The sequence below is a fragment of the Brachyhypopomus gauderio genome, chromosome 20 (genome assembly GCF_052324685.1).
Source record: "Brachyhypopomus gauderio isolate BG-103 chromosome 20, BGAUD_0.2, whole genome shotgun sequence".
NCBI lineage: Eukaryota > Metazoa > Chordata > Actinopteri > Gymnotiformes > Hypopomidae > Brachyhypopomus > Brachyhypopomus gauderio.
In genome coordinates this window covers 4281704-4303397 of record NC_135230.1, presented here as the reverse complement: position 1 = coordinate 4303397, position 21694 = coordinate 4281704, and the positions used below count along the sequence as shown (strand labels likewise).

The window sequence follows — 21694 nt, the reverse complement described above, 5'->3', positions numbered from 1 at the left end:
AGGGAAGACTAACAACGTAAGCGCTTAAGAGATGAAGGCATGTTCTAATATATGCTTACAAAAATTACGCAATTATTGCTCAAAATTATTAAAGCTATCGATTTCAGTTCAAATTCTTAATTCTGGGACGAAGTTAAAGCTATTGGTTATATGAACACTGGCCATGTGTTTCACCGTAAACAAAGATCATGTTTCATAATACTAACTACAGCTTAATGAAATGTAACTGTATACAACCTACAGGTAAAATGGAGTGCAACATAATCCGTAGATGACGGTATATATACACGCCTCTAATACTGCTTATTCTGGTATGGGCAAACGGGTCGACCCAAGTGCTGAGCACACAAAGGTCATGGATGTGCCACACAAGGGGCAAACATACTGATAAAATGATTTAAAGAACTCACTCCAGGTACATTTTATAGTCAAACAATAGCCCAAAACACTAACTTTGCAAACATTTATTTTTCAACTGAAGGCAAATGTGACATCAGTTCTAAATGTTTAGTCTCTCTTACATACACAAATTAAAAACAAAACATGAAAGCGCAGATGAAGCTCAGACATTTTGAATGTCCTGTTCAACACGACACTGCTGACATTCTGATCTGTTCAAACACTGCAGTTCCACTGCCAGTCCTGTGGCAATCACACATTTGGGAGTTGCATCTAAAGAACACAACAGGCTAAAGAACATAGAAATGAGTATTCACAGAGCAAATCAACAACAAAAAGACCAATATGCATGCTTGCAGATGAATAAATGAAGTCTGGTATTGAACTAAAGGACAGGTCTTCAAACTGATTGGTCCAGAGAGTGAATTAGCTAGATGGGAGTGGTGCAGAACTCATCTTGAAACTGTTACTTTATACGGCTGTTCTAGGATCAGCTTTCATTATATTGTGTCATTTGAAATTAGTGGTCAACTACCCTCTTCCCTGCCAAACACCGGATTCTCTCCCCATACCTGATGTCTAATTAACAAAAATTCATTTCTAATTAGTCATCCAATTAACTGCTAGTTTAAATAAGCCAAATCTGATGATCAGGTCAGCTAGGTCAGCTGAAAAGCTACTGGGAGTGGGGGCATACAAATTAGTCACCTGAACTGTATGGTTAAAATTAATTCAGATTTTGGCTGGAACAAAACTCTGCAGAAGTCACAGTTCCCAGGAGACTCGGTGTTAACCACCAATTTAAGATATTCATCAGTCCAGCTTCAAATTCAACACAGACCCAGTCAACACTGATCTCAGATCAGTTTAATGGGGTAGTTTAACATGCTGTAGTCTTTCATCAGACCACTAGTCCAGCTGGTCCTAGTTCAGATCAAAAGCAACAGTGTCGATGAACTGCTCATTTGTTTTCGATGAGGTCAGCGCCCGCCTCCGCTGCCCCCTGCTGGAGGTCAGTGTCCTCTGCATGTTCTGCACCGGCCGCTCCTTCCTGCTCCTTCTGGTCTGCCTCAGGCTCCACTTCCTTTTGTTGCTCTCCTCCAATGCCCTGTCCTCCGTCAGCTTCCTCCTTCTTCACTTCCTCCTCTTTCTCTTTAGTTTTCTCGTTCCCAGTGGTCTCAGGTGCCAGGTCTGCATCTTCTCCCTCACCAGGACCCGCCCCTTCTCCCTCACCAGGACCCGCCCCTTCTCCCTCACCAGGACCCGCCCCTTCTCCCTCACCAGGACCCGCCCCTTCTCCCTCACCAGGACCCGCCCCTTCTCCCTCACCAGGACCCGCCCCTTCTATTTTATCTTCTTTTATGCTCTCGTTTGCTGGGTCGCCTTCGGAAGCTTCCATCACCATGGAGTCCTCTGGGTCCTGGTCGTCTTGGTTACCAATAAAAGGATTTTCACCCTAACATTTGAAAGAAAGACAGAGTTAGTCAGCAATGAATACTCTATAATTATACAGTACTTCAACTTCACCTGAACACTTGTTTATGGGAAGAAAAACGTTTACATAAATAGCTGGTTTGTAAGTTCAAAATTTAGAAAACTGACAAGAGTCTGCTTATACCACAGTGGAGAAATGTGAAGTGTGTATTTATATTAAATAGGATATGATCGCTGTTTGTGCACATGTCCAAGAGCATGCGTGTACCCTGAGGTAGTTCTGCTGTTGTGTGTGTGTGTGTGTACGTACCCTGAGGTAACTCTCCAATTTCTTGCCGATAACTTTGTGGTTGAGGATACTCCGGGCCACAGACAGACTTGACCTCTTTGACTGCTCCATCATACCCTGCAAGATATAAAGACGGGAGGTCAAAAGGTCAAGCTCCAAGGATGAAATCCACACCTCCGAGAGCTCATGTGCAAAATCAGTAATCCAAACTGAAGGCAGTTGTGTCTTGGAGGCTGAATGAACCCAGTTAGCACCAGTCAACAGGTGGAGATCAACACGACTGTTTAACAAGCCAAAATCTGTGACCCGCACAAATGCCTATAACAGCAAGTATGTAAGAATGTAAAACCAGCATTTCATTAGTGCATAGAAAATGCAGCGAGGAAGCCCAGAGCTCAGAACAGTCTGGAATAGGGATTTTGAGTGATTGTGTGGGGCAGGTGCACCTGGGGCAGGGTTATTGGAGGTGTTTCTGGAGGAGATTGTACTACATGGGGGTGGTGTGTGTACCTTATGGTTGTAGTTGTGTGATTGGAGGCGTTTCTGGATCAGATTGTACTGCATGGGGGTGTGTGTGTACCTTGCGGTTGTAGTTGTGGTCGGGTAATGGGAGGTGTTTCTGGATCAGATTGTACTGCATGGGGGTGGTGTGTACCTTGCGGTTGTAGTTGTGGTCGGGTGATCGGAGGTGTTTCTGGATCAGATTGTACTGCATGGGGGTGGTGTGTACCTTGCGGTTGTAGTTGTGGTCGGGTGATCGGAGGTGTTTCTGGATCAGATTGTACTGCATGGGGGTGGTGTGTACCTTGCGGTTGTAGTTGTGGTCGGGTGATCGGAGGTGTTTCTGGATCAGATTGTACTGCATGGGGATGTACATGTCACACGCAGCACAGTGAGCTGCCTCCACCTTCCTCATGAAGTGCTCCATACCGATGTCTACACACACCAACAGAACACCACACAATGTAAGATGACAGAAATTAAGTCATTCTTGATTAGGTCATGTCATTTAGATTATAAGAGATCATTATGAACTTCATGATTTAGTACATGTCATTCTGATTAAGCAGAAGGACTACAATAATGAAGTAGTGTGATTCAGTGTAACCATGTTTAGTTCATATTATGCATGTGTGCTATACTGTGACCCAGGTTAGGGTAAGAGCACTCTGTTAACTGGTAGTCACTAGGCTACTAGTCTTGGGTCATTTAGCTTTCTCTGTGTTCAACTGATACATCAGTTGCTTCCGCTAACTCTAGGGAAGTCCATATTAGGAGATACACACAACAAAGTAGCCTGCTGGACGCCTATGTTTTGGAACATGCTGTGCTAAAGATAACCTGCTTGTTAGAACTGCTGAATTGTGTTTAAGATTGTATATAAGCAGGGGGAGCGCCCCCCTGCCTTCAGAGTTGTCATGCTTGAATGAGACTCATGTTTGTGTCCGTCTTTTGTCCTTAATATTTTAATAAATTAGTAATTTTAACCATGTCTGAGTCCTCATCCATTTTCAGAAAATTTCCACGACAAAGATTAACAGTAAACTCAACAACAAAGTTGAGTTGAAACAAAAGGAGAGGATCTGAACTCCTACACACCTCTGGTCAGGTCCTGCTCCTTGAACACCTGACAGATGGCAGCACTGTGATTCTCCATTTGATTTACTCTTTGCTCCGTTTTCTTGTATTTATTATTCAGATACTCCTGCAAAACACACATACACACAAATACTGTAACCAGGTGTAGGTCGTCAGTGGACGTGATGGTAGGGAAGAGAAGACTAGTTATGCAGAGCAGTGGACTGCATCAACCCAGCAGCTGGAGAGGAACACGCTCCCAACACACCAACACCAACATTCTACTTTTAGCACTCAACTAAATGTTGGCAGGTTAAAAAAAAAAAAAAAAAAAAAAAAAAAAAAGGTTGATGCAATTATACAATTAATTTAATTGGTCAACCACCAACAGCAGCACTGCAGGACCCTATACTAAAAGCACTTAATAATAATAATAATTATATAATAATAATAATAATAGTGAAACTTGTATAGCGCCTTTCTAGTACCCAAGGACATATATATATATGAGACCAGGTGGAGGGAGAAAATACTGAGAGAATAGGCTAGTTCATACATAAGACAAAATACATAAGACATAAGCACTTGGACTAAAGCACAGAGGGCAACAAGTGGTGTACCTGCAGGAAGTCTGTGGTGGGTTTTGACAGCTGATTGGACAGGAACCTGAAGTGATCTTTGTGGAACTTGCTCTCCAGGTGGGCTTCCATGTCCTCGCTGTAGAACGAGCGGAACTTGCAGATGGAGCAAGCAAAGGTAACCCTAGAAACCCAAGATGGCCAATCAGAAGACAAACTTAATCTCGCCCCCACCCCCCATCTGCCAACTCCATTTCAATACAATACGTATTTGTCACTCTTCACACAGACAGGAGACAGCTTAGGCGATTCAGTTTAAGTGATGGAGAATCTGACCTTTGAGCAGTGACCTTGACCCCTGACCTTTCAAAGAAGCCCCGCCTTTTTCTGAGTTTGCTAGCAGGAGGCGGGGTCTGTTTTCCCTGCATCTTTGTCTTCAGCTGAGGGTTTTCCTCTTTCAGAGACAGATCTAAACATGGAAGGGAGGGAGATAAAAGAACCAAGACATCAAGACAGATTATTGACCATTTAAATATTAATGCAAATGTTAACTTTACTACAACCACCACCAACAAATAAATCATAATCTCACCAGCACCTTCACCTTCAGCCACTGGTTCAGACTCGAGCTAAACAAAGACAAATTGGTTTAAAAACAGATCACACCATATGCTCCTTCTCAAAAAAAAACTTTTGCTGTTAGCAAAGTCCATTAACTCATTAATGCAGGATGAAGCAGAAAGTTAATTTCTCTATAGCCACACTTTAGCTACAGGTATTACAAATTACATTTTCTCTCCAGAAATCTTTCCAGATCAGTACACTGAATTTGTCAAATGCCGTTACCACTGCACCAGTGACTCGACATACTGTCAAAACGCTGACCATTGAAGTTATGATAGTCAAATTGGAAGTATACATTACAAATGCATTAGAATTGTGTGTTTTGCATTTATTTGCCCACTTACCCATTTTCTTATTGGTTCATAAAACCAGTAGTTTATTTATAGTACTAATGGCTCAGACAGTAGGAAGTAATAAAGTCTGAAGTAATAAAATGGACTATCAACATTACGAGCTTGACTAACATGCCCAAAACTACCCTTTACTCACACTACCCATATCAACAGTGTTTGGCTGAACTGGTTAACACAGCAAAACTAAGGAAGGTATGTACAGGTAGGATGAACTGTAACAGTTCAGGTGTGCACAGGTATGTACAGGTAGGATGCACTCACGGTGGCTGCAGTGTCCACTTCTTTGACCTCCTCCGCCTGCTGCTCAGTTGCTTCTGTGAGACACAGACAGACACTGAGCACAGATATTGAACAAAACCACCATTTTACTGTTGCACCGGTACAACTTCTGCAAATAGCATTCTACGAACACAAATCAATGTTCTTTTGCCTGTGTGGGGATTGTGTTTGTTTCATTTGCATGCAGTGGTCCTGGGCTGTTCCAAGTTGGTTTCCCAGAAAACGGTCAAGGCTCAAGCTGCACAGAACCAGCATGTCCAAAAGGAAACAAGGGATTTCAAGGTGCTGTGCCTAACAGGCAGCCTACAAAGGGCTCTCCACCTACCAGGCAGCACTGAATTAAGACAAACAGGGCCAAATGTGTGCAGCAGTGCCTATAAACACCCTTACAGAGTGAGGGGTACCACTGGCCTGCTCCTAAACCCCCTAAACCGTAGAGTGTGGGGTACCGCTGGCCTGCTCCTAAACCCCCTAAACCGTAGAGTGAGGGGTACCGCTGGCCTGCTCCTAAACCCCCCAAAGCGTAGAGTGAGGGGTACCGCTGGCCTGCTCCTAAACCCCCCAAAGCGTAGAGTGAGGGGTACCGCTGACCTGCTCCTAAACCCCCCAAAGCGTAGAGTGAGGGGTACCGCTGGCCTGCTCCTAAACCCCCTAAACCGTAGAGTGAGGGGTACCGCTGGCCTGCTCCTAAACCCAATAAAACCGTAGAGTGAGGGGTACCGCTGGCCTGCTCCTAAACCCCCTAAACCGTAGAGTGAGGGGTACCGCTGGCCTGCTCCTAAACCCCCCAAACCGTAGAGTGAGGGGTACCGCTGGCCTGCTCCTAAACCCCCTAAACCGTAGAGTGAGGGGTACCGCTGGCCTGCTCCTAAACCCCCCAAAGCGTAGAGTGAGGGGTACCGCTGGCCTGCTCCTAAACCCCCCAAAGCGTAGAGTGAGGGGTACCGCTGACCTGCTCCTAAACCCCCCAAAGCGTAGAGTGAGGGGTACCGCTGACCTGCTCCTAAACCCCCCAAAGCGTAGAGTGAGGGGTACCGCTGGCCTGCTCCTAAACCCCCTAAACCGTAGAGTGAGGGGTACCGCTGGCCTGCTCCTAAACCCCCTAAACCGTAGAGTGAGGGGTACCGCTGGCCTGCTCCTAAACCCCCTAAACCGTAGAGTGAGGGGTACCGCTGGCCTGCTCCTAAACCCAATAAAACCGTAGAGTGAGGGGTACCGCTGGCCTGCTCCTAAACCCCCCAAAGCGTAGAGTGAGGGGTACCGCTGGCCTGCTCCTAAACCCCCTAAACCGTAGAGTGAGGGGTACCGCTGGCCTGCTCCTAAACCCCCTAAACCGTAGAGTGAGGGGTACCGCTGGCCTGCTCCTAAACCCCCTAAACCGTAGAGTGAGGGGTACCGCTGGCCTGCTCCTAAACCCAATAAAACCGTAGAGTGAGGGGTACCGCTGGCCTGCTCCTAAACCCCCTAAACCGTAGAGTGAGGGGTACCGCTGGCCTGCTCCTAAACCCCCCAAACCGTAGAGTGAGGGGTACCGCTGGCCTGCTCCTAAACCCCCCAAACCGTAGAGTGAGGGGTACCGCTGGCCTGCTCCTAAACCCCCCAAACCGTAGAGTGAGGGGTACCGCTGGCCTGCTCCTAAACCCCCCAAACCGTAGAGTGAGGGGTACCGCTGGCCTGCTCCTAAACCCCCCAAACCGTAGAGTGAGGGGTACCGCTGGCCTGCTCCTAAACCCCCCAAACCATAGAGTGAGGGGTACCGCTGGCCTGCTCCTAAACCCCCCAAACCGTAGAGTGAGGGGTACCGCTGGCCTGCTCCTAAACCCCCCAAACCGTAGAGTGAGGGGTACCGCTGGCCTGCTCCTAAACCCCCCAAACCGTAGAGTGAGGGGTACCGTTGACCTGCTCCTAAACCCCCCAAACCGTAGAGTGAGGGGTACCGTTGACCTGCTCCTAAACCCCCCAAACCGTAGAGTGAGGGGTACCGTTGACCTGCTCCTAAACCCCCTAAACCGTAGAGTGAGGGGTACCGTTGACCTGCTCCTAAACCCCCTAAACCGTAGAGTGAGGGGTACCGTTGACCTGCTCCTAAACCCCCTAAACCGTAGAGTGAGGGGTACCGTTGACCTGCTCATAAACCCCCTAAACCGTAGAGTGAGGGGTACCGTTGACCTGCTCATAAACCCCCTAAACCGTAGAGTGAGGGGTACCGTTGACCTGCTCATAAACCCCCTAAACCGTAGAGTGAGGGGTACCGTTGACCTGCTCAAACCCCCTAAACCGTAGAGTGAGGGGTACCGTTGACCTGCTCAAACCCCCTAAACCGTAGAGTGAGGGGTACCGTTGACTTGCTCATAAACCCCCTAAACTGTAGAGTGAGGGGTACCGTTGACCTGCTCATAAACCCACTAAACTGTAGAGTGAGGGGTACCATTGACCTGCTCATAAACCCCCTAAACTGTAGAGTGAGGGGTACCGTTGACCTGCTCATAAACCCCCTAAACTGTAGAGTGAGGGGTACCGTTGATCTGCTCCTCTCCAGCAGACTCCGTCTTGACAATCTTAGGTTCGGGCTCATCGGCTGCAGTCAGAGATTGTTTCCTTTTCTTCTGCACCTCCGGCTGAGGGGTCACCTGCTGCGGCTGTTGTTGTTGCTATAGGAACAGATTCAAGCAAAAGTCAACATGCATTATCCCTCCCTCTCCCTCCCTCCAGCAGACATGACAGGACTCACACGACAATCAAAAACAATATTAACCTAAACCACACGTACCTACTAGCATGCTCTATTTATTATGACCACAGAAACACGCAGATCACATTAGGGCTGGGCGATACTGCCAAAACAAACTTTATAGATTACAAACTCAGGCGATTCTTGATTATGGTTTTTTTTTATCCTTATTCAACCCTGCAATTGAATTTTTTCCCTATTAGAATGTTTCTATTAGAAATCTACAAAAGTAAAGCTTAAGGAAATTAAGTTTCCTTAGCTGAATTAAAATTGTGCAATTACATCACAGTATAAAAGCAATACAAGCAACTTAATCCATATCAATCCAATTTCCTTATCAATACATGTTCCTAATGTGAAAGGACACCACGCCAGAAATGTTTCAACTGGGAGCTCATTAACAGACATTTTGGCAGTTGGGGGGGGATCTTATATCCCATGTACTGGACCACATGGAACTGATATTCACGCTACATGAATCCCACGCCAACGCGCCAGTATCTCCTTTAACACCACTTTATTTGTTTATTTTACCCTATAGCCACCTCTCTACTACAAGCTATTCTCTTACACTTACTATAGCCACCTATATGTAATAACATTTAATGCAGGGGTGCTCATTACGTCGATCGTGATCTACTGGTCGATCACGAAGGAATTTGACGTCTAGGGTTTGACCCCCCCCCCCCCCCCCCCAGTCAACGATCGACACACACCGCAAAAATAAATAGGTAGATCATTCTGACTTGGTCATCTTATAAGTAGTTTGCAGGCTGAAAACTTGTGGGCACCCCTGATTTAATGTTATATTTTTTACAATCTTGATGACATTGAGAATAGTGTTAAAACACGTATTATACTTATCAGAAATGATAGTTAAAAAACCCCACAAAACATCGCCCAGCACTACATATACACAAATGCTCTGAAGCACGTTAGTCAGACACAATGACAAAAGGCCTACACAATGGTTATAAGACGCACATAATCCACACAACATACATGTAGCAATGATGCTACAAAACATCACAGCTTCACATTATGAAGGCATAAAGCCACAAATGCACTTACCTTCACATACAAATTCTACACATACCATCATCAAATATACCTGCCAATGTACTGATCACTACAAAACCATGCAGACTGGTTCCTCTTAGAACAAAGGTAATTGTTCAAAAGATGATTCTGCTTGTTTTTGGGATGAGGCCGTTTCCAATATGGGCTTTAAAGAAGGTGACAGTACTGCTAAGACTCCTGGACCAACAGGACAGAACCTGAGATGTAGTTTGGGATTGGCCCAACAGGATGACTAATTACATTTTAACTGGGACATGAAACAAAAACGCAGGCAAAGACAAAAAGGGAAGGGTTGGCAAATAAGTGTTTCCCATGGTTTCCTATACGGGTGCTTATGAGCCTACTGGAGTGAGATGTTCAGACTGGGGCCAGAGGTACATGTGTACTACAGCAGATGTGACGGGAGTGGCAAGTGGAGTAACAATCTAACTTCCACAGGTGTCTCCACCTCTCAGGCTGGGCAGGCTGGAGTAGGAGGGGGTTTGGGGGGGAGGGGTTGATGGTTCAAGTCCAGTGTTTTACTGGAGGTACTTACTCGGTTGAGGGGCCTCTTGCGGGTGCGTTGTCGGTTGGCCCTTTGGCCCCCTCCAAAGTTCCGGACAGGAAAGTCCTGGGAGCCATGCTGGGGCTGGTACGCCCCACTCTCGGGGTACATGCGGTGGGCCAGGAGCGACGGCAGCTTGCCACGTCCTGAGGGGGAGGGGCCTTGCCCTCCGCTCCGCCCACCTCCACCCCCCATAGAGGAGGAATCTTGCCTACGGCCAAAGCCGCGCCCCGCTGTTGCTCCGCCCCTGCGTGGGGACCTCTGCCCCGCCCCCCAGCCGGAGCCTGAGAAGGCGTCTCGAGCCTGCCGCATTTTGGCGGGTCCGTCAAAGCCGCCACCCCCTCCTGCTCCGCCCATCGCCCCGAAGCCCATGCCTCCACGCTGGGCCATCATGTCGCCCCGGGAGTCACCGTAACCATAGTTACCGGATCTGTAGAGATCGCGCGGGCCGAGGGCAGAGGAGCGCGAGTCGAAAGACTCGTACTGGTCAAACCTGCAGAGGGAGGGAGGCGCAGAGCAAGCAGACATGAAGCAGTTCTACAGCCCTCAGTTCTTCCCCTTACTCCTTCACACCCTCATTTCCCCCTTGATTCACTTACTCTCTCCCTTTATGTCTCTCTGCTGAGAGGAAAAGTAAACTCAAATCAACTATTTTTTGTCCCACAGTGATCAGTTTGGATGACGAGGTGCATTCTGCCCGTTGTCCTTCATCCAAGCCATTTCCCTCACTGATGTCTACCTGGACATCCCTTATGATCAAGGCCACAGAAGGGGCACTGAGAAACATTTGTGGGGTAAGTGAACACCCTACACAGCCAAAACATGCAGTCATATTCAGGCACCATGTCAAGCTGAAATGATAGAAAACCCTAAAAATAAGCCAAGAAATATCAAACATATAACCAAATATGAAATTGGTTTACCTCAAGACAGTGAGGTCTAGCAGAAGATATTTAACTATGAAGATGAAGGAATGATGAGACCCCTGAATTTAGTCATGGGGCTGCTGTTCGCAAGTAGTGAAAATGCAAGCACTGGTGTCAGCGTTGAGGCTGCTCGTCACCTGGACAACCTGTCGACAGCTTCTTTGGAGAGAGTTTGATTCAGAGGGTTTGGGAATGAGGCCTAGAGCAGCATGTTTTCGTTCCTTTTGGCACAATATACAGCAACAGCCAAAGAGAAGGTAGGCAGCAGCTTGGGGTGTCGCTGGTAAATGGTGGAACAGTTTACAGACCAGCTCCGCAAAACATTGCATGTAACAACCGCTCCTTATCGCCCTAGCATTTAAAACGAGTGATCCACCAACACAGGCAGTGTTTCAGTGACAATCAAACTTGAACTAAACCACATGAAGTATAGGATTCTTTGTGGTGTCACGTCATCCTTTTATCATTATTATTTTAAAGATCTTTAAAAAAAACACATTACTCCACTACTCTCCAAGCAAGCCTCTCATTAATTCTTCAAGATGTAACCCCCCCCCCCTCCCCTCGGACTCTGATGATCAAACAGGGTAGTTTTAGTGGGGTGAATGTCAGTAACAGATTTATATTTGCTGTCCAGGACTTTCTATTTTCAGATAATGGGGAACGACAAACTACTGAGCATTCATGAGTGTGTCTGTATGGGACAGAGGACAAAAATAATGTGTAGTGAGCAACAATGCTGCCTCTCCAATGCAGTCTGTAGAGGTCAGAGGTCAAGATTAGTGTGCTACCTCTTCCGGGGGTCATTCACTGTCTGGGCAAATGCACAACGTTATATCAGTAAGTCCTTGGGCAAGACTCCTAACACTATATTAGCCTGCTCTTGTACCATGGCTGAGACCAAGTCAGTCTTGATTAGAGTGTGTGCCAAAAATCAAACATCTCAACAGGCAGAAAAAGGATTATCTTTAAAAAGTGAAGGAGGGGTGTAAACATGCTGTTCGATCACGCCGATCATGTGGAAAGAGCTGAGGTTTGCTGTAGATCTCCTTATGAAATCTGAACTTGGTTGAGTGAGTCTTCTAAAATCGACAATTAAAAGCTCTGGAAGCAAAGTAGTAACCTGAGCTGAGAATTGTGTGTGTACGAGGGAGAGAGACAGGAAAGGAGGGGCAGATTACTCGTGGCGTGGGTGGGGATAGACTACGCTTGGACACACCCAGGAGAAGAGTCCACGTTACCTGTCGCCACGCCCGCCCCCCTTCACGCCCCCCTCCAGCTGTGCGAGCATGTCGAGCCTTTGGTTGATTTTGGCGATTACAGCATCAGCATTCGTGCCAGTAGAGGACAGCAGAGATGCCCCCGACAGAGCCCTCTTCATTGGACCCCCACCGCCTCCACCTCCAAACCCTCCACCCCCATAGCCGCCTCCACCCGACATGGAGTCCTTGTAGCCATAAAGGTCGTAGCTTCCTGAACCTGAGAAGAGAATGTGCCATGATACCTTAAGTTTTTACTGAACTGAAAGAACAAAAGTTAACAAGTTTGTTTGTGCATAATCACACCACGAAGTTCACAATAGTCCACTGAACGTTTCATGTCCCATACCTCTGTTTGAAGCTCCTCCTCCTCCACCACCACCTCCACCTGAACCACCCCAGTTAGAGAATCCTGTCAAGAGATCGAGCAAGATGATAAAGGGTTAACACTGTCGCCACTCTGGACAGCCAGGTTGTTACATGTCAGTCAAAGGATGAAGGCAGAGCATAAATTAAAGTACACGGGGCTGCAATAAACACAGCGAGGAGGAAGGAGAGAATTAGCAAACTACCGGTTATTAAATACTTAGCACAAATGAACCAAGTATATTTCGATAAAGGAGAAACTTAACTTCGAGACTGACGCATACCAATTGAACAGTATGTGTTTACCATGTTGGGTTATTATACATTATAAGATTATTATATTAATATTATCAATATTATAAGATTATTCTACGACTACAGCCCAACTGAGAATACCAGCTTGTAACGTGCAAGTGTTACTCGCAGCGTCGGTGTCCAACATCAATTCTCTAGTTTTGCTTAGTTGAACTTCACCATCACACCCCCCTTCAGTCCGAGCTTCAAGTGTACAGCTTTCATGAAAGAGACTGGCCGAATAAACACACACATTTATATCACAGCGAGGTAAACATCTCTCATGTGTGTAAGGCCCATAAAAACGAATAATGAGGCCCGTGTTTCCCTACCTGAGCGTCATTACCTGGTCAGGTACTGTTGATAAATGCGTTTCATATAGCCACGAAATGAAACAATAGCGAGAGAGAGGACTCGCTAATGTCTACGGCCTAGATAAACATTACTCGGTTAGCTCGCCGTCCGAGGGAGTCGTCTTAAATCAAACGCAAACAAACAAACATTTATCAAGTTGAAATTAAACGTTTTGTTGTTATTTTTTGAGCCGTCTCAAACCAGCCCGACCCCCGCTAGGCTACAGCCGCGCAGTGCGCGATTAGCTCCGAGTGTAACCCGCTGAAGTCGCACGAAACGCCGCCAGAAGCGCCAGCACACCGCGGTCGAGCCACACAGACGGAGGTGTGCGTGTGGAGTTTGCGGTGGACGTGTAAACGTTAGACGGACAGACGCCGCCGGTTAGGAGGCCTCGGCCTCGGCCCGGCCCGCCACACAAAGACCCGACGAGCCGCGCAGGCCAGCCGCGATCAGACGGAGGAGCGGAGGCCCGGAGATCGGACTCCCAACAGCATCGGACCAGTACGTACGCACTGGTTTTGTGCGGAATAAAATACCTGTTCCGTATCCGCGACCGTCCATGTCGAGTTACGGGTGAGAGAACCAGACGAGGCCGAGTGAAAGTGAGCCCGCTCCGCGTTAGCCGCACAAACTAGCCGAGCACACGGGCCTGGCCTTCAGCTTCCACCGCGACGTCGCCGCGTCCACACGGACGCCGCTATTGGCTGCGGTCTGGGATGGACGGCGACGTCAGCCAATCGTGGCTTAGCAGGAACGGCGGCGCGGCCAATGATCAGTCGGATTTTGTTGATGAGAAATCCTTCATCTTGACAGGTTTGCCAAGATGAAGATGAATAACTTTTTATTTAATCATATATTTTCTATGGCTTTAATATTTTCAGCTTACTAGACAAACATCCGTTACAAAACGAATTTTTATTCTTATTTTTAGGGGTGCTTCAGCTAGACACACACACATACATATGCAAAATTTTAAAGCAAGTACTCAGAGAAAAATACCCATAAAATAGTTAGGTCCCATGGCAAATACAATGATAAATACTGGAAACAATAAATTAATATACATTTTACCATAACCCAAAGCAATCCACCAACATTACTGTGTCTAAAATTTCTTTAGACACCGAACTCTTGCATAGATAGACCGTGTTGAGATGCAGCTTGTGTAAAGCTGACTTCAACTAATGGAATTGTGAAGGCACAAAGCCCTGATCATGGAGGCGTGAGTCAGGCGTGGTCCCAAGGACATGGGAAGGCTAGTTCTAAAAGCTTTAGAAAGCTTGGCAGCACAGCGTGTGACGTACGGGGAGGTCAGGGCCTGTTCTTCTACTGGACACCTACTGCCCCATGGAGTCTGGCTGTGAGTGACACCGAGCATGCCTGCTTTAGTCAGATAAAGGGCATGACATAAGGGCATGACATAATTTACATAATTGTGTCAAATTATAAACATGCTTTTTGGTTACAAGAACAGAGGCACACAAAAAGAATTCTACAAGCAGGGTCAGCTTGGATGAATGGGAGGTGGAGGTATAGTGCATGTGTTGGGAGATGGTGATTAACATGGAATAAGACAGTAGGTAAAACAAACAAACAAACAAAAAATAAAACTCCATGACCAGGACTTGGATATAAAGTGCTAAAATGAATTAAACCAAAGACCTAGATACCATCACACATACATTGAAATTCATACATCATCATCATCAGATGTTTTGGTGAAAAAATCTCCAGAACATGAAGAAGGGTAGCAAATCTGGGGGACCTGGAGGAGTAATTATGAGAGTGATGGCACCGAGGGGCAAGATCGCTTGGCAGCAAGCTCCTCTATTGCAAAGGTGTAGTTATACTGTGGAGAGAGAAGGAGAAATAATGAGACTTGGTTATAATAGGAACATGAAATTTAAATTGCCATGTGTGATTTTTGGAATGCGCAACACTTTGTTTAGTGAGAACATTAAACACTTTAATAATGTCCAGCTAGTCATGAGGAAGCAGCAGGAGGAAACGGTGATGCGAGTGACTGTGGGTACAGCCTGGACCTTCAGACAGTGTAGTGGTGTACAGGCTATAGAGGGTACAGTGGGGTACAGGGTGTAGTTGGGGTACAGGCTATAGAGGGTGCAGTGGGGTACAGGGTGTAGAGGGTGTAGTTGGGGTACGTGCGTGTGTGTGTACACGGGCTCATATTGCTGGTACAAACACATCTCACCTCATTTTCTATGTCTTGGAGGGATTTGATGCGAATGTCATCCAGTACTTGTGTAGATACCTGCTGAGGTGGAAGAGGAAGATGTAAGCGTAATTCAGCACTCGGAGAGCGATGCGCTCCAAACTGAAGAGCGTGTGGGTGAGCTCACCGTCCCGCTGGGTCGCATCTCAAACTTGGGATGCAGAGCAAAAGGAACCCCGTCCATCGCTGGCAGGTGGAAGGAAGAGACAAACAGGGTTAAGATCAAATGTGGAGGGATCAGGAAATAGCCAAGACCTCCCCCAAACCGCTCGGTCTCTCCACTATGATCAGTGGAGCCAAACTGCGTCTGGGGACACTGCCGTAAAAATATTTCAGACAGCACAGAAAATGCAGTGATTAAAATTTTGTTTTCATGTGTGTGGTTTATGTCCCTTATAGTTTAAAACAACATTACAGTACAATAAACTGCTTGTTTCTTTCTTGTGGTTTGTCTAATTAAAAATTATTTGTCTATATTAACTTCTTGCTCAATGAATATTGTGAAACTGGCAGTTACCACACAACACGTGTGAAGTTTGATGGTCTAGCTTAGTTTCTCTGTGTGTGTCCATGTTGTGTGGTGTGTGTGTAGGTCTAGTCTACACCACCTGTGATGCCGTAGATATTACTGCCATCACACACGCTCTCTGGAGTCTCCTTCTCATCCAAGTTGGAACGTCGACGACTGATTCTAGGTGCTGCTGCAGGCTGGTTGCTGTGGATATTCAGCGTTAGTATAACACACACACACACCCACACCCAGACATACACACACACACACACACACACACACACACACACACATATAAACACACAGACATACACACACAGTCTCACACACACACACAGTCTCTCACACACACACACACAGTCTCTCTCTCTCTCACACACACACACACACACACACACACACACACACACACACACACACACACACACACCTGGGTCTAAGAGGTAGTGGTGGTCCTGTACTGTCCAGTGAGATCTTGCCCATGTCAAAACTGATATGGCGAGGTTTTGCCTGGGGCACAGGAGTGGAGAAGGGTCCCTTCATACACCAGAGCACATAGCCAAGCATGTCCCTGTAAAACACGCACACAGGCTACGTGAACTGGGGCACTTCCGGTTCTTCACTGGTGGAAAAGGTAAAACTCACATGAACCCTCACTGATGTAACAGTGTCATGACTTGCCCCTCCCCATCATCCTTGGTTACCTGTCATGGAGCCCCTCCCACTCAACAGGGAGCCCCTCCCACTCCGTAAGCAGCTTACCCCAGGCAGGTGTATTGCTGAAGCATCATCTTGCTTTTTGCCGTCAGCCGGATGTCCAGAACAGCTGTGGTCACGCTGTCTACAGGGACAATACGAACACAGACACGCTTCTTCTTCCACACAGATGCCTCTGAGACACACACAGACAGACAGACACTGTGAGTCCACAATTAGATAGAATTTAATTGACAATGACTATTACTTGGAAAGCTTCCATTAACTGTTGCAACATCGTTAATTTTCATATGGTGGGGTACGGTCATAAGAATGTGATAAAGTGATAGAACTTTAAAGTAATAACCCCACATCAGGGGCAGTCATGGCCTGGCGGTTAGGGAACTGGTCTCGTGACCGGAGGGTCGTGGGTTCGATTCCCAAACCTAGGGCCATGACTGAGGTGCCCTTGAGCAAGGCACCTAACCCCAACTGCTCCCCGGGCGCCGGGCTAGGGCTGACCACCGCTCTGGGCACGTGTGATCCACAGCCCCCTAGTAATCACTAGTGTGTGTGTGTGTTCTGACTGCACAGATGGGTTAAAAGCGGAGGACAAATTTCGATTGGGGTATAAAAATCACAATTGACAAAATATGGCACATTTCATTTCATTTCATCTTAGACATTTGAAATGAGGTTGTCGTGGTGGTTTGACTGGGTTACGAGGATGTCGTGGTGGTTTGAGTGGGTTATGAGGATGTCGTGGTGGTTTGAGTGAGTTACGAGGATGTTGTGGTGGTTTGAGTGAGTTACGAGGATGTCGTGGTGGTTTGAGTGGGTTACGAGGATGTCGTGGTGGTTTGAGTGGGTTACGAGGATGTCGTGGTGGTTTGAGTGGGTTACTTGAATCCATGAACTCTGGGACGTAGCAGTAGCCATGAGGAATGGTCTCTTTATCGGAGATCACCTGCACATCAGACACCACCATCCCACCTGACAGATCCTAGCAACACACACATAAGCACACACATAATTTAAATACAAACGACTCTACAAGCAGCTGGGTAGAAGACCAGACAGTCACATCACTGCGCTATCGTGTGTGTGTGTGTGTGTGTGGGGGGGGGGGGGGGGGGTGTACCTTGCTGTAACACAGGTAGTAGCCTGACTTCAGACCGAAGCCCCTTGTGAAGCTGGCTGAAGCTCCATCCTCAGTCATACTGATCTATGAGACACAGTTACACAGTTACACTGGCCTCCTCACACAGCATGTTCATTAGTTAGACAGAGCGGCTCTTAATTATGTGGTCTTGTTAGGCAGTTTTAGTTAGACAAGCCATCACTTAAATATCTGACAGGTTGTTGGTCATTGTTATCACTTAGAATGATTTTTAATTATCTAAACTGTTTATCAATTAGTCATGCTATTAGATTATATAGGCTAGTTATCGGTTAAATGTGTTATTTTAGTCATACAGATAACTCGTTAATTTGTAGATGGAGCTGTTTCATCACGGTTACCAGAGTGAAATGTCCTGGGCAGGTGGTGCCACTGGAGGTCCAGCCTACTGCTGTAACTGGCCTGCTGGAGGAACTGGACAAAGACATCTGCAATAGAACCGGAGGAGAGGAGGAGGAGGAGGAGGAGGGAATAACTCTTCAGAGTGTCCAAAATGACTCCAGTGTCAAGAGTGTTAATTAAATGACTGATAAAGAAAGTTTCTCTCTGTAGGTTATGTAGGTGTATCAGGATTATAAGTATACACATGATCCACATACAAGTAATTGTACGCGCCCCAAGACACATTTAAAACCGCAATCCTGATACACATCGCAATAGGATTTGAAAGTGACTAACCGGAGACGGTTTCGTCTATCAAGTGTAAATGAACGTAGATACGATCCAGGTAGTGAAACGACCAGGTGAAGACGTGGTCTGAGTGGACGGCGAGACAAGCTTGTCCAGCACATTGTGGTCAAGCCACAGCCCTGAATCGTGAATCCGAGCGGTAGTTAGCTAGCTTGGCTAGGGGTTATACTACAAGACCCTGGGCAGATACAGCAGCACAGACACCACAACCTTCCAGCTGCAACCGAATAAATCGACCTCGGCTAGGCGAGCACCCCACCGAGACAAACCCCACCCGACAGACGGGCTGCCTCGTTTATCAGTCATGGACTTTATTACACTATGCCACTTTAATGTCCGCGTTAATCCGCCCAGATTGTTTTGATCGGTGTATTTTATCTAAGTAATCATTGTGAGGTGAGTTAGCTCGGCCAAACTAGCCCAAACGTTGCTAACAAATTTAACGTGTTGCCTATAAATGAAAACTTACCGTCACAAAAAATACATAACTGTGTGATATACAGCATTAGTGTAACATATCTGGAGTTTTTGGCGTTTTTACAGATAGTACTCACTTGGTATTTTCGGTTGAAGACACGATAAACCGAAAATCGTGGTAACGAGCTAATCTAGCTGCAAACTTCAGTTCGTCAACACTGAAACTTTCTACCTTGAGAGATGAGGAGGAAGTGGACGTCCCCGGAACTCCAACTCCCAGCATGCACCTGCGAACGGGACGTCACTGCGTGGCAGCTGTTTCCGTGTACCACAGCTCGACACCGTTTAAAAAATACGCGCATGAAATGTATCTGTCTACTGCTTCTAATGGGATTTTGTAACAGTAGCGATGGGAGGGGTGAACCAAACCAAACACAAGTATTCTCTCTCTCTAGAACACACACACACATTCACATTCTGTTTGATATGGGCAAAATGTTTGTCTTTTGTTGAGTGATGCACAGTTTGTTGCTTTAATTATTTTTTTTCAAAAACGAATTATTTTGCATTGTAGCGGAGCTGAACAGTAGAGGGCAGTAGCACCAGTGGAACAGTAGAGGGCAGTAGAACCAGTGGAACAGTAGAGGGCAGTAGCACCAGTGGAACAGTAGAGGGCAGTAGGACCAGTGGAACAGTAGAGGGCAGTAGCACCAGTGGAACAGTAGAGGGCAGTAGAACCAGTGGAACAGTAGAGGGCAGTAGCACCAGTGGAACAGTAGAGGGCAGTAGAACCAGTGGAACAGTAGAGGGCAGTAGCACCAGTGGAACAGTAGAGGGCAGTAGAACCAGTAGAACAGTAGAGGGCAGTAGAACCAGTGGAACAGTAGAGGGCAGTAGCACCAGTGGAACAGTAGAGGGCAGTAGAACCAGTGGAACAGCAGAGGGCAGTAGCACCAGTGGAACAGTAGAGGGCAGTAGCACCAGTGGAACAGTAGAGGGCAGTAGAACCAGTGGAACAGTAGAGGGCAGTAGCACCAGTGGAACAGTAGAGGGCAGTAGAACCAGTGGAACAGTAGAGGGCAGTAGCACCAGTGGAACAGTAGAGGGCAGTAGGACCAGTGGAACAGTAGAGGGCAGTAGCACCAGTGGAACAGTAGAGGGCAGTAGAACCAGTGGAACAGTAGAGGGCAGTAGCACCAGTGGAACAGTAGAGGGCAGTAGAACCAGTGGAACAGTAGAGGGCAGTAGCACCAGTGGAACAGTAGAGGGCAGTAGAACCAGTGGAACAGTAGAGGGCAGTAGAACCAGTGGAACAGTAGAGGGCAGTAGCACCAGTGGAACAGTAGAGGGCAGTAGAACCAGTGGAACAGTAGAGGGCAGTAGCACCAGTGGAACAGTAGAGGGCAGTAGAACCAGTGGAACAGCAGAGGGCAGTAGCACCAGTGGAACAGTAGAGGGCAGTAGAACCAGTGGAACAGTAGAGGGCAGTAGCACCAGTGGAACAGTAGAGGGCAGTAGAACCAGTGGAACAGCAGAGGGCAGTAGCACCAGTGGAACAGTAGAGGGCAGTAGAACCAGTGGAACAGGAGAGGGTAGTAGCTCCAGTGGAACAGAAGAGGGCAGTAGAACCAGTGGAACAGCAGAGGGCAGTAGAACCAGTGGAACAGCAGAGGGCAGTAGAACCAGTGGAACAGTAGAGGGCAGTAGCACCAGTGGAACAGTAGAGGGCAGTAGAACCAGTGGAACAGTAGAGGGCAGTAGCACCAGTGGAACAGCAGAGGGCAGTAGCACCAGTGGAACAGCAGAGGGCAGTAGGACCAGTGGAACAGTAGAGGGCAGTAGCACCAGTGGAACAGTAGAGGGCAGTAGCACCAGTGGAACAGTAGAGGGCAGTAGAACCAGTGGAACAGTAGAGGGCAGTAGGACCAGTGGAACAGTAAAGGGCAGTAGAACCAGTGGAACAGTAGAGGGTAGTAGAACCAGTGGAACAGTAGAGGGTAGTAGAACCAGTGAAACAGTAGAGGGCAGTAGAACCAGTGGAACAGTAGAGGGCAGTAGGACCAGTGGAACAGTAAAGGGCAGTAGAACCAGTGGAACAGTAGAGGGTAGTAGAACCAGTGAAACAGTAGAGGGCAGTAGAACCAGTGGAACAGTAGAGGGCAGTAGGACCAGTGGAACAGTAAAGGGCAGTAGAACCAGTGGAACAGTAGAGGGCAGTAGCACCAGTGGAACAGTAAAGGGCAGTAGAACCAGTGGAACAGTAGAGGGCAGTAGGACTAGCGCCTCAGCGTTAATTCACCATGATGCCTGCAGTGGTTAGTAACGTGTTAATCTGAGTTGCTATTTCCAGTTCAGTATTCAGATTTAAGTTACTTATCCAAGTAACTGTGAATTACTATATTTGTTGTTTTCCTTAGTAAAAAAGTACATTTTTGCTTTCTTCTTCTTGGGGAGTGAGGTCTTACCTATGCAACAATTAAAGGTTGGGGCTCAATCTGAAATGCCTTACTTAAGCAGTACGCACAAAATTTTAATGCAGGCCCTTAAAAAGTATTAATCTTAATCGCGATGTTTGGGCAAATAATTGATATTCACTAATATTTTAGCTTTGCCTAGACTGCAAAAAGTATGCATTAATGTATTTATTTTCATCATCGCAACTATTAAAAATAACATGCCACCGTCGGCTGTAAAGCATCTAGAGACGATCTGAATCGTAATTGGCACTATAGGATCATTAATGGCCCAACACTAAAGTCCAACGTCTTGAGAAGATGTACCACTTCGTAACCGGTGAGTGAGTTAGTGCTTCGGGGTTGCCGCGATGCGGGGAGCTCGGACACAGATGCTGGTGTTGATGCTCCGAAGGTGCTCGTTTA

General features: G+C 47.0%; 2 protein-coding genes across 4 annotated transcripts; both read right to left on the bottom strand.

The window, feature by feature from the left end:
* Positions 1 to 449: 449 nt before the first annotated feature.
* akap8l (A kinase (PRKA) anchor protein 8-like) lies at positions 450 to 13779 on the bottom strand. 2 transcript variants are annotated; one of them, XM_076982761.1, is made up of 13 exons: positions 13625 to 13779; positions 12424 to 12486; positions 12057 to 12294; positions 9881 to 10382; positions 8053 to 8185; positions 5517 to 5569; positions 4871 to 4907; positions 4615 to 4747; positions 4321 to 4462; positions 3722 to 3827; positions 2928 to 3058; positions 2144 to 2239; positions 450 to 1855 (listed from the first exon to the last, which is right to left on the bottom strand). In XM_076982761.1, the coding sequence occupies exons 1-13, from the start codon at positions 13647 to 13649 to the stop codon at positions 1361 to 1363; spliced, it is 2154 nt and encodes a 717-aa protein (XP_076838876.1). In that variant the 5' UTR covers positions 13650 to 13779; the 3' UTR covers positions 450 to 1360. The 2 variants fall into 2 exon arrangements, with proteins under 2 accessions (XP_076838876.1, XP_076838877.1); XM_076982762.1 differs by having other exon boundaries at positions 4642 to 4747.
* Positions 13780 to 13963: 184 nt separating this feature from the next.
* On the bottom strand, positions 13964 to 19102 carry mvb12a (multivesicular body subunit 12A). Of its 2 annotated transcripts, none has more exons than XM_076982847.1 (10): positions 18953 to 19102; positions 18050 to 18136; positions 17670 to 17753; positions 17432 to 17531; positions 16595 to 16724; positions 16263 to 16403; positions 15930 to 16036; positions 15449 to 15507; positions 15301 to 15363; positions 13964 to 14937 (listed from the first exon to the last, which is right to left on the bottom strand). In XM_076982847.1, the coding sequence occupies exons 2-10, from the start codon at positions 18134 to 18136 to the stop codon at positions 14866 to 14868; spliced, it is 843 nt and encodes a 280-aa protein (XP_076838962.1). In that variant the 5' UTR covers positions 18953 to 19102; the 3' UTR covers positions 13964 to 14865. The 2 variants fall into 2 exon arrangements, with proteins under 2 accessions (XP_076838962.1, XP_076838963.1); XM_076982848.1 differs by having other exon boundaries at positions 13965 to 14937; positions 15301 to 15360.
* Positions 19103 to 21694: the final 2592 nt, after the last annotated feature.

Bases quoted from the DNA above. Each gene is read 5' to 3' on its own strand.
- akap8l (XM_076982761.1), bottom strand. From the start codon at position 13,649: ATGGACGGTCGCGGATACGGAACAG. The intron at 4,463-4,614 runs GTCAGATTCTCC...TTGGGTTTCTAG, and splicing joins GTCAAGGTCACTGCTCAAAG to GGTTACCTTTGCTTGCTCCA. The intron at 2,240-2,927 runs GTACACACCACC...TATATCTTGCAG, and splicing joins ACCACAACTACAACCGCAAG to GGTATGATGGAGCAGTCAAA.
- mvb12a (XM_076982847.1), bottom strand. From the start codon at position 18,136: ATGTCTTTGTCCAGTTCCTCCAGCAGGCCAGTTACAGCAGTAGGCTGG. The intron at 16,404-16,594 runs GTAAGCTGCTTA...CGTGTTTTACAG, and splicing joins CAGCAATACACCTGCCTGGG to GGACATGCTTGGCTATGTGC. The intron at 14,938-15,300 runs GTGAGATGTGTT...CTCTCTCCACAG, and splicing joins TCCAAGACATAGAAAATGAG to TATAACTACACCTTTGCAAT.